At 40.3% G+C, this 12,674-nt stretch overlaps 1 protein-coding gene across 2 annotated transcripts in view; it reads left to right on the plus strand.

The window, feature by feature from the left end:
- Positions 1 to 12,674, plus strand: part of BEND4 (BEN domain containing 4) — a 32,983-nt gene that overhangs the window by 2,601 nt on the left and 17,708 nt on the right. For both annotated transcript variants that reach the window (XM_038400968.2, XM_038400969.2), the window contains exon 2: positions 5,829 to 6,392. In XM_038400968.2, the coding sequence (XP_038256896.1) occupies positions 5,829 to 6,392 (564 nt within the window). The remainder of the gene's footprint in view (positions 1 to 5,828; positions 6,393 to 12,674) is intronic.

The following is a 12,674-nucleotide window of genomic DNA, read 5'->3' on the forward strand; positions in this document are numbered from 1 at the left end:
GTCCTGTCCTTTGAGAAGCAGAAGTTTGGACTTTCTGCTATATTATTGAACCATACAAGTATTTAGGGCCTGCTCCTAAATTTTGCCATTGACTTCAATTCCACACACCCCACCCGCACAGAATAAGAATGTTGTTTGCAGAGTTCAGCACTGTTGAGCTCTTGCCTCATTGCCTGCTCATCCACGCCATACCTTTCATACAGCTAGCCACACAGGCATGCAGAACGCAGCCTCCATAGTTTGTATACTTTATGAGCTAAGCAAGAAGAACCCAGTACAAAGGTAGTGGCGGTCACAAGTGAGGCCAGATTAAGGCACAGGCATTATAGGCCCATGTTTAGGACCCTGCATCCTGGAGAGAAATTATATTAGAAGTTCAACTTTCATTTAAAAATGTCTATAGTTCTTAAGGCTCTGAAGAAAATCTTGAAAACGTGAACAGAGTATAACCAATGCAGTGATGTCTGCCTGAGTTTGCAGACAGCCTGAAATAATAACTAAGATGTAAGCTGGTCCACACATCTCTATGTAGTGTTAAGTCCAAGCTCTACTGCTGAGAGTGGGGACTCCCAACACCATCCTGGCAAATGACTGTGTGTAGCTATGGCTACACTAGTAAAAAAGGTGTGCGTTTACAATGAGGTGGCCGACATGTAAATACTCACTTTTTTCTTGGTAGACTTGACCTGTGCGTCAGGAGAAGAGTGCAGTGGGTCTGGTTTATACACTCTGGCTGCCGGATGAGTAGTGGGGAGGCCGAGCTGCAACTTCCAAGGGAAGAGGGGTTCCACTCTCACCTAATGGCCCCAAGGAGAGGGAAAGCCCTGCTGCTGCTCCCAGGGTAAGAGAATGGCCCTTTGCTGCCATTCTTGCCTCTCTTGGGAAGTAGAGGATCCCTTCCACCCCCAGTCACCAGACCACTGCACAGAGGTGGGGCCCTGTATTGGGGTATATCTAGAGCCTTGGGTGGCCTTTATCCTGTCTTAGTCACAACTCAGACTCATGGATAGACTCTCAGATATTAAGGTCAAAAGGGACCATTATGATCATCTAGTCTGACCTCCTGCACAATGCAGGCCACCGAATCTCACCCACCCACTCCTGCAATAAACCTCTCACCTGTGTCTGAGCTATTGAAGTCCTCAAATCATGGTTTAAAGACTTCAAGGTGCAGAGAATCCTCCAGCAAGTGACCCAAGCCCAATGTTGCAAAGGAAGGTGAAAAACCCACAGGGCCTCTTCCAATCTGCTCTGGAGGAAAATTCCTTCCCGATCCCAAATATGGCGATCAGCTGAACCCTGAGCATGTGAGCAAGATTCACCAGCCAGATACCCAGGAAAGAATTCTCTGTAGTAACTCAGATTCCACCCCAGCTAACATTCCATCACAGGCCATTGAGCCTATTTACCATGAATAGTTAAAGATCAGTTAATTGCCAAAATCTTGTTATCCCGTCATACCTTCTCCTCCGTAAACTGTCAAAATCAAGCCAAAAATTTGTATTAATAATCCCTGGGCACACTTACTCTAACAAGATAATCAGCCTCACCACCCCACTCACTCAGGCCTTTCCTGAATGAATAGATATACCTTGCAGCGTGCCCTGAAATTCAGTAAAAGGGTTTTGTTGGACCAATAGACGAAGTGAATTGCAGAATCAATTGTCACTAAGAATACTATACTATCAGTAACCTAGTGTTCAAAATTTAGGATTATTATCTAGAACATCCCAGTTAGTTTTTTGGCGAAGTTAAAAGTGATGATCTTAATCTATATATCCCTACATGGCTTGGGTTCTGATCATCTTAAAAACCTCCTCTCTACAGCTGCATCATCCTGGCTTTTGACTGATTCATAGATGATCTGTGCTCAATACATAGACCACTATTACGCAAGCAGATTGCTGCACTCTTTACTAGCTGTGTTTTAATAGATGCTTTGTAGGTCATTTTTCAACAAATCCAGCTGGGAAGTAACAAAGGCCCTGGGTCAGAGAGACAGACATAGGTAATTGTGGCAAGGTTCCTATCTGAGAAGACCGTGAACTCCTGGCCAGATATAGGTAGAAAAAAGTCACACTGCTGCTACCTGAGAATCTAAGAATAGCTTAGTATTTATTAGAAACCCAATCTCCATTAGGTCCTTATTGTGCTAAACATTGTACAAACACATTGCAAGCGACCGTCCCCGTCGCAGGGATCTTACAATCTAAGTACCCAACAAAGACAAAAATATTCATTATCCCCATTTTGTACATGAGAGAACCGAAGCAATAAGGTTGGCAATTTCAAAATCACTAAGGGTTTTGGCCCCCCAAAACCATTAGAAATTAATAGGAACCAAATGGGAATTGGGCATCCAAATCCCAAGTGGCTTTGAAAATCTTACCCTAAATAACTCGGCCAAAGTCACATAGGAGGTCTGTGGCAGAGCTAAGAACTAAATCCAGATCTGCTTAGTCACAGTTCAGTATTTTGATCCTAAGACCATCCATCCTCTACACTGAAGAAAAATCCCAGAAGTTACCACTAGGGGTAAACATAACACAATTTGGGATGTGAGGATAGTGATATTGCATCAACTCACTTCACAAAAAATTTTAAAGTGGTATGTGAACCAATGAAGTTTGGGAACTTCTGGTGTAGAGGAAGCAGATATTACATCCACCTTCTCATCTAGATAGTAGTTATGTTTGTGTGTCTAAGGAACTGTCTGGTGGTGTTGAGTTTCAGACCTCACTCGTAAATGAAATAGTTCAGCAAGGAATGGTCATTCTTTTAATTGTCTGATCATGATCTATTAGTATTTATGGGCCTGATCTGGCAAATCCTTACCTTGGACAAAACTCCTGTTGAAGTCAAAGGGAGCTTTGCAAGAGTAAAAACTGGGAGAATCTGGTGTAATAGAATTACGTAGTTAGTGAGTCTTAAGGTAGAGCTAAAGTAATACTAGGATAAACTATTTATCCAATTTTAATTCTATGCAATCATTTCAGCAGAACACTTCTTGGGAAATACACATATATATATATTTCACATTACATCAATTAAGAATCACGGATCAGTGTTATTCTATAGCGTTCATATAAAAAAACAAAAAACTTATCCATTTCTAAGTGATGATAAACATTGCACAGTGCTTTCATTTCTAACTGCAGCCTGCAAAAGCTAAAATATTGATTGCTGCAATATGTGCTAAATGGTCAGACCTGTGTGTTTTTCTTAAAGTACTAGAATGAAAATTCATTATTATTCATTCGTTATCTCTTCTAAACTTTCAATTTTATAATAAGAATGGATGAAAATTTTAAATATTTTTCCATATTTGCTGTTAAGTTGTACTAGATCAGATACTAAATTCAAAATTAAGCCAATACTCTTATTTCCTTTACACTTTGAGCAATTGTCATATTGAGTATGGCAAATGCACTATAATTTTAAAAAAAAATTTTGAGTATACTGTAGATTTGATCTTTACTGATTTTCATGTACAATACAGTATTCCAACATTTATATTTGAAATGTCAAAATATATATTTTTCCTATATCTTTTAGAAAAAAATTTGTACAGTGTTTAATCCCATTTCAGTTATTTTCATATTTTGCCCCCTTGCAACAAGGATGCATAAAGAGTGAGTAACTGCTTCATCAATTGGGACCATGGTGATTAAAATGCAAACAGTAAATACAACTTCAGGTCTGGAATCGGATTATAGGATTAAAATGAATGAAAAATTGCTGTGTATTAGGATTGCAAAATTCCAATCAATGTTATCCTTTGATTTTTTTTTCTTTTTTGCTAAGGGAAGTGAAGAAATGAGAGAAAGATACCACATCTTGAGACAGTTAGTGCTTACATTCTGATTGACATAAAATCAAAATTTAGAAAGTACATACATTTAGAAAGCTCCAGAATCACTAGGTTTCCATTTCTGGAATTTATCTAGGTATTTATGTTTACATTGTATCTGGTGGGCTATACCATATGGTTTCTGGTTCATCATTCTAAGGGTTAAAGACAGCAGTACTTACATAAGGTTTTAGTAGAGATAGTAAACAACAGTGAATGTGAGATTACACTGAAGTATATAGGTATTGTGTAGCGTTGCTACTGGGGTACAAGGCTGAGTGCATGGTGCCTTCCATGACTTAAGAGGGCAGGTGTTCCTGTATGTAATAGCGCTTTTGTAATGTTGGTTTTATTAGCTGCTGGGGGTGGGAGGTTTTCCTACCTTTTTAAAATAAAGAAAGGGTGGTAGGAGAAAGCTACTATATATGTTTTAGTTTAGCCCTGCCTCTGGCACATGGCCTATACAGGGGCTTGTTTGTGGGTCCTCAAAAGCCAGCCTATGGCTGTCATCCTCAGTTCCTGTGCCAGGAGATTTCTCCCTCAGCCGGATCCAGGAATTTTAAAGACTTATGCTGGTTTGTCCCTTTTACCTTGTGTAAAGGGGCCAGAATGGTGGAGATAATCTTAATCCATGTCGTTTCAAATGCTCTTCAGGGAGTGTTGTACTAACCTCATTAGGAGCAAGTAGATTTTTCATGAATAAACTACCTTGTGGAGCTAAGAGATGCACCAGCTCTTGAAAGCATGTGGGGGAGTGTGTTTTTTCATGCCAACTGTGTGGTGTTGGGCCCTGTCACCATCTTTAAAAATTATGACCAAGATTTTTAAAAGCAGCTAAGGATGTTGGGTGCCTATCTTGAGACCCCTTAAAGGTACTTGATTTTCAAGGGGCCTGCTGTGTTCATCACTTTCTGAAAATTAGGCTACTTTCAAGTTGTCAAGCTGGACTCCCAAAAACAGACACACATCGCAGTATTTAAGGGAGGCTAACATCTCTAGATTCAGGAATGAGTCAAGTGCTCATGCTTGAATCAGTGGAATCTGGACACATTCAGAGTCTAGAATGGGAGGAGGAGATGGAAGGTCTAAGCACAAAACTAAGCACAGCACAGAACAACTCATGCTTGGAAGGTTTGGTGGGAAGAGGAAAGCATAGAGCACAAAATTTAAGTAAGTATCTATATCTAACAGCAGAGGTGAAAGTGGGCTGGTACAGCATACCAGTAAGGAGTGGCCGCCGGTACCAACCGTGCTTTAACGTCGCTGCCCGCCCCCCCCCCCCCGCCCCGGCCAAAGCTGCCAACAAGGGGGCATCGCAATTTAAAAGGGCATGGCGCTCCTGGCCACTGCTGCTACCACAGCAACGGCTGTAGCCCCAGGTCCTTTTAATCACTGCCAGAGCCCCAGGTGGCGCAGGCTGGGCAGCATGGAAGGTCTGGCTTGGGGAGACTGACCCCCCCCAGTCCCACCTTTTCCAGGGGGGGACAGAGCCAAGCCCCCATACTGGTAAGTCTTATCTTACTTTCACCCCTGTCTCACAGCTTATGTTTTGCTACAAGACAAATATTTATTTGGCCTTACACCTGTAACAAATTGTATGAAATGTGTTTTCTTCCCCATTTTCTTGTCTTAGTCACTGCTTCGTGCAGTACTCTTTCAGAGGGATTATCATCCCAGTGCTCTCCTGATTAACAGCAAGGTCACAAGAGTACTCTCAGAATAGAAGCAAAGTAAGGATGATTTTAAATCTCAATGTTACCAAAGTATTAGAGCGGGAAACAATTTTAATATGTTCAGAAATACAATGTAAACTGCTCTAAATCATTAGACTAGTGCTGTGTGTGTGTGTGTGTGTGTGTGTGTGTGTGTGTGTGTGTGTGTGTGTGTGTGTGTGAGAGAGAGAGAGAGAGAGACTAGCTAGTACTGTCTGACATCTTTTGCTTGAGTTTGCTGTGATTCATCTTTTCTTCTGTTTCAGAGAGTCGTATGATTCTGGATGCCTTTGCCCAACAATGCAGCCGGGTTCTTAATCTTTTAAATTGTGGTGGAAAACTACTGGACAACAATCACTCTCAGTCCATGATTTCGTGTGTAAAGCAGGAAAGCACAAGCTATAGTGAAAGACAAGAGCAGTGTCAGCTGGGGAAAATGGTCCATCGTCAGACATCAGACAATTTAGACGTAGAGATGCAGTATATTCAAAAGAAACAACAAACCTCAGCCTTTCTGAGGGTTTTTACCGATTCCCTTCAAAACTATTTGCTTTCTGGGAGCTTTGCATCTCAGAACACCTCATCAGTAAATGATTTTGGCCATTTGGCAGATGTGGAACCAATTTCAACCTCTCCAGTACACACTTTAGGTGGATGGACATCCCCAGCAACCTCTGAGTCCCATGGTCACCCATCATCATCTACACTTCCGGAGGAGGAGGAGGAGGAGGAGGAGGGATACTGTCCCCGATGTCAAGAGCTAGAGCAGGAGGTAATTTCACTACAACAAGAAAATGAGGAACTCCGGAGAAAACTGGAAAGCATTCCAGGTAAATATTCCCAGGCCATGTACTATTTTATTTATGTTAACATCAAATTTACTTTATGTAATATACTGTACCTAGATTATCGTATTAAAACTAGTTTTTAAAAAAGGGTATATTGGGGGTTTCATTAGCACTTACCAAAAGAGAGGAACTCGTGTTAAGGCTCCAACCGTAACTTCCACAGTTGTGCCAGCTATTACACTTAATTTTGCATCATATACTATATTATCTGCTGATTAAGTCTGGCAGTTCATATGGACATTTGACACATGTTGTGAGTTCTGGATAGAATGTAATTATAACTCTGAATTTGCTTAGTTTGCGGGTATTTAAGTCATTGTAAGTAGGTTGTCATGGTACTTTAAAATACATACTTTCATATTGCTTGCCTCTGCTGTGATTTAAATGGCGATTATAATTTGCAAACCTATCTATTTCCTCTTTTCTTAAAAAGCACCTATTCAAAGGTCATACATGTCCATCTTTTTAACAAAGTGGATACAAAATTTAAGTTGAACTGTATCCTCCTAAAAACAAACCCAAGCCATCAAACTTAAAAACATTCCCCCACAACTCTTCCCACTCATCTCCAGGAAGAGCATGGGAAAAGAGAGTGTCTTTGCAATATGCCCTGAAAGTTGAACTCTGTCAGACCAAAGCAGGGAGAAAGAGGCCAATATATGTTCCACAGTAGAAAATCCCTCACTGAAGACACTCTCCACCCTTTTTTAAACCTTGGGGCTATTAGCACTTGAGATCAGCTGAAGTATTTGAGCTGTGGTATCACATAAGAACATAGTATCTTGAATCCAAGCCCTTTAGACCTTAAATATAGGTTAAAACCAAAACCTTGAGTAGTATCAGAAACAAATGGGAAGCTAGTGAAGACTAAAGGACACATGTAACATGCTCCTTTCTGGACACACATAAAACTAGTGGATTGCAACATTCTGCATTTGCTAAAGGTTATGAAAGTTCTTCAGGTATAGCCCCACATAGAGCGCATAACAGTAATCCACCATAGTCATGAGAAAGGCATGGATAACTGTAGAGGGCTGCACCTGAAGAAAAAAATATCACAACCTGCTAGCCAAGCACAAATGAAAAAAGTACCTTTGGCCCCCAGTTGTTTGAACATCCTGATGAAGATCCAAAAAGACCCCAAGTTACAAATCTGAACAAAAAGTGATCAAAGCAGCTTACATAGCTTTCACTGTTCCTCTTGGTCTTCCCTTCAGCTGCCAAATGTTGTGTCTTACTTATCTGGCTGATCCTCAGTCAGTGAGCTCTCAACTAGTTTGACCGTAATGCCTGGAGGGGCCACACTGAGAATGCATATTCAAGACAAACTGCAAGGAATAGGGCAGACAATTCCAAAAACTGGTGATCTATTCTATAATTAGATTCACCAACCCAGCAACAAAACAGCTTCTGTAATACCACACTTGTTATCAAGAAGCCAAAATACAGTTCCCTTTAGGCAATACAGCCTTTATCTCCCATTAAGACAGCCAAATCTAATTTAATGAGAGATGATTAATCTTATTCACCATACTTAAAATTTTACCAATCCCAAGGGACCGGACACACTGCCCACCAAGTCAATGAATATTTCAGATCTCACCCAAATACACGCTTACAGTGAATCCTTATTAACTAAATCTAAAATGTATTAATCAAAAGAAGAGAGAGTTGCTGTGGTTAAAAGATCAATATACATGCAGATCTGAGTAAAGTTCTTAGGTCAGTTTCATACCAGAGATGGTGAGGCTGCTAATTTGTAAAAAGTCCTTCTAGAGTGAATTTAAAAGCATATAGTCCAATAGGCAGTCCACGTGTAGAGTTTGTTCAAATCTTCCATGAGAATTCCAGGATGGATCCAGAGTAAACCTGGAGACCTCAGGCTTGAGACTTGGACTTTCTCTGTCAAAGTTTAAGCAGATCTGAGATGAAAAGGATCAGGCCCGAAGCTTCTTTTATACTTTAAGGCCAGTGGACAAGCCTCTCAACAGCAATAGTCCTAGCAGGCCTTCCTTAGATGAAGAATAGATAATGCTTGCTTTTCTTATTTTAAAAAGTAATTACAGTCACTCAAATATAATTCTTTATAGTCCTACCAAAGATGGTAGGCATAACAGAAACACCTTATCTATGATCTATCAAAGGCTACTGAAAAAAGTCTAGAATAAATGTGCGTGGATAGATCATTAGCATTTAATCAGCAGAAGATCAACAGATAAACCAGCACTGTCTGCATAACATACATAGGCCTAAAATCAAAATGACAAGAGTCAAGGAAATTTAAGGACTCTGGGTACTGCTACAGTTGCTTTGCTACCATGGAGGACATGAGTCCACATTGTAGGCCAAAGCGCCCCAAAAGTTCCAAAAGTGCCAAGGAATGAGTCTGCTTAAAAATCAAATAGAGAGGATGTCTTATTTGTTGTCCCACATTCTGATTTCACTCCAGTGTGGTTCTGCCAGCACAGAGGCTGGCTGACTAGTCTGAATCAGTGTGATCTTATCCACAGACTAGTTAGCAAATTCACAGCATGAGACACTCTTCTGTGTATCTGAGCAGACAACTCTAATCAGCAGAAGTGTTTTGGATGCTTTGCAGGGTTTATTAGGGAACCAAGGAAACTTCATCACAAGATTCAATAATTCTTTGTGACAGTATCATACTGTAATAACCCTCTGCCCCCACCAGTGCTCCAAATTTTTTCTTTACTGTTTCATCTGTTGCAGGCAGTCTGTATACCATGGTGACCTGTTAGAGTAATGCAGATGAAGAGTTGGTTTAAGGGATCACTATGTCAGGACAGAGGCCATTAATGTCCTATCAGATCGCTAAGAGAGTGCTTTACTGTCTGCATACTTTTTTCCTTCAATACTGTATGGAACTGAACTGGTTCTGTTAACCTCCAAAGAAAGACCAATACAATAATTTTTTTTGAAGTAGGCCTTAATGGGAAATTTATGGTCTGTCCTCAAAATGGAATATGACACTCCTGATGGCAACATTATAAATAAAAGATAAATGCAACGATCTGGTCCTTCTCCTCTTCTATAGCGGTCTCAGAACAATCCTCTCCCTTTCTTTCAGATAGTGAATATTTTCTAGTTTTTGGTATGCAACTTCCACATCACCCCACCCCCATGTAGTATCAAGGAGAGTTTGCATTGTAAAAATAGATGCAGCAGCACATTTCTAACAAGAGCTATGCAAAACATCATTTGCACTGCTGACAAAAAACGGGGGGGGAGGAGGGGGAGGGTTTTCTGGAGATATACAAAAGCAATGAAGTTGTTACTTTGGTAGAATTTTTACTGAGGAAAAACTGGAACATTCATATACAGATGGGAAAAAATTAAGACTTTCTGCCATCAACTCTTCTCCACCCACTAAGGTCCTACATTGTTGTTTCAGAGGTCCCCGTCTAGTAGCATCCTTTCACCTTGTAGTGTGCCCAAGAGAGTCAGTCATAGGTAGACTGCCTGAAAAGATGCTATGAAACATGCTATTTGTTCATCAAGTAGTTGAGGGCATACAGAATGGGGCAGTGTACTACCTGTAGGTAAGGTTTACTCACGTATATTGCTAAAACTGAGACCATTACAATGGTAAAATGGACAACTTATTTGTGAAGCTCTAATTACCTACATGGGAACAAATATTTGATAATAGACTCTTCAATCTAGTAAAGGCATAACACAATCCAATGGGTGGAAGTTGAAGTTAGGCACATTCAGACTGAAAATAAGACATTAACAGAGAGTAATTAACCACAAGAACAATGTACCAAGAGTTGTGATGGATCATTGGCAAGTTTTAAAGCAAATTGGATGTTTTATCTAAAAGATGTGCTCTAGTCCAATCACAGCTACTGGATTTGAGTCAGGAATTAATTCAGGGAAGTCCTGTGGCCTGTGTTATGCAGGAGGTCAGACTAGAATAGATCCATGTACAACCTGGATCTGAGGCACGATATACATTAAGTGCCCCAGCGATTCAGTTCTTACATAGAGTTTCACAAATTGTGAATGCCTCACAGCTTTAATAATAATCCACATACTGCTTCCATTCTCACTGTGACCAAAAGGGAGGTGGCATTATTAAGTGGTTAAAGAAGAGGTCTGGGAGTCAAGAGATCAGGGTTCTCTTCCTGGCTTTGGCTTGCTGTGTGACCTTGGGCAAACCACTCAGCGTGCACATGTGTGAAAGTGATATGAGGCAATTTATGGGCAGAGAGTTTTCAGGAGGCAACACAGTGATAGCCATCTTCTTTTACCCAGCCATAGAAAATACTCCAGTTATTTTTTCATGGGGGAGTGGATGAAGAAATTTAAAAAGGTTGGGGACTAACAAGAGAAGTTGTGTGCGATAGCCAGAGGGCGAGCAGGGTAGATTAGGCAGCCACAGAAAATATGAAAAATAAGCTTTTTCATTGCTTTTTTTTAAAAAACCTTGATGTTCACTTTGAACCACTGTCTCAGTTTCTGTTGCTGCTTTGAACATTTTAATCTGATCTCTCCATTCCTGATCAGCTTTCCAGCTTCAAAGTGTGAAGTCATTTTACTAAGCAAACCTTGATTTAAATTAATGAGCGTTTTGCAAGGACTACTGCGTCAGAATACCCTTTGACTTTGTGGGGTATAGCTGCTCTCAGCTTTGCTTTGCAACTTCATGGTTCTGTTTTAGTTTACCAAAACAATCTGTTCCAAATACACAAGTTCTTACACCATACACTCCTATTACTAGGTTCAGAGTAGCAGCCGTGTTAGTCTGTATTCGCAAAAAGAAAAGGAGTACTTGTGGCACCTTAGAGACTAACAAATTTATTAGAGCATAAGCTTTCGTGAGCTAAGCTCACTTCATCGGATGCATCCGATGAAGTGAGCTGTAGCTCACGAAAGCTTATGCTCTAATAAATTTGTTAGTCTCTAAGGTGCCACAAGTACTCCTTTTCTTTTTACTCCTATTACTGTACATGCTACAGTAACTTCTGCTGCTGTGGGCCTTATTAACTTTTGTTTGCATTGTAAATTCTATGGAAAGTTTCTGTGGGAGAGTTTTTGTTACAAGCCATGGAAATCAGAGCAAAATTTGTTTAAAAAAAAAAAAAAAAAAAAAAACCCACAACAAGTGATGGCTCAACCTTGCTAGAATAAAGTCCCTTTGGAGAATTGCCCCCACAAAATGTAAATTTGAGGTATAATTCCTAATCTTCTAGTTAAACTTATAGTAGCTACTTCCCCTCTCTACCTAGTCATCTTTATCAGCTCAAGGTTCCTTATTATTCATTAGCAATATAAATGTGTAAGGAGGTTTATAGAGAGTGCCCCTGCCCTGAAGATCTTACAGTCTAAACTGAGATGTAAAGGCTAAGGGGAGGGGACAACCAGTCAGTAGGGAGAAAGAAGAAGAAGAAGAGAGGACAAGAGTGACAACAAGAGCAAGAAGGGGTTTGCAGATACAGGGGCCACCTAGAAAGCAACAGTAGGACATGGACATTTCAAGTTAGGAGACGCTTTGCCACCAGTTCTCCTGTGTCTCTCTGGTAGCATAGGGCCTTTGACTGCCACTGTAGGTCAATTAGTCTGATCTTCTATGCCCTTTCCTGTTGATGTTGATTCCCCTACTCTGTATTAAAACTTTCTACATGCTGTTCTCAGTAAAATGTGCTGTTTTCTTATTCATTCATCCATCAAATTGCAAAAATACCAAATTGACAGCAGTTTTGAAAACAAACATGAAAACCACAAATTCCTGGCAGATATACAGCCTTTTTCCTCTACTGCTGTAACCTCTGGGTCCTCTCATCACCTTTTCTCCACCTCACTGCACCCCATCACTTTTCTTCACAAGCTGACACGTGCAGCTCCAGCCATCTTTCAGCTTCTCTCTGCTTCATGGGTTCTTTCCTGTTTTTCCCTTTGAAACTCAGCTCCAAGATCTTCATTATTCTGTGATTTCAAGTTGTTAGTGAAATGTGTTTTTAGACAAAACTAATACAATCCATGTTATTCAGCGTATTTGTCCAAATATATCAGGATGAAAAGCAACTCATTTTATATGACCAAAAATCTGTACCACCATGTACTTTCTAAATAGGGGGTTTATAAACATTGTTCATTACATCTTTTTGACAGTCAAGTCCCAATTCAGACATACCCTAAAATGAACTTAAAATGTAGACTCTCTCTAGGTCCAGCAAATAAGGACACCAGTCACTTGCAAAATACATTCAAATCCAAAGATGGAATAGAGAAATCTCTTTTGGG

The sequence above is a fragment of the Dermochelys coriacea genome, chromosome 4 (assembly GCF_009764565.3).
Source record: "Dermochelys coriacea isolate rDerCor1 chromosome 4, rDerCor1.pri.v4, whole genome shotgun sequence".
Lineage (NCBI taxonomy): Eukaryota > Metazoa > Chordata > Testudines > Dermochelyidae > Dermochelys > Dermochelys coriacea.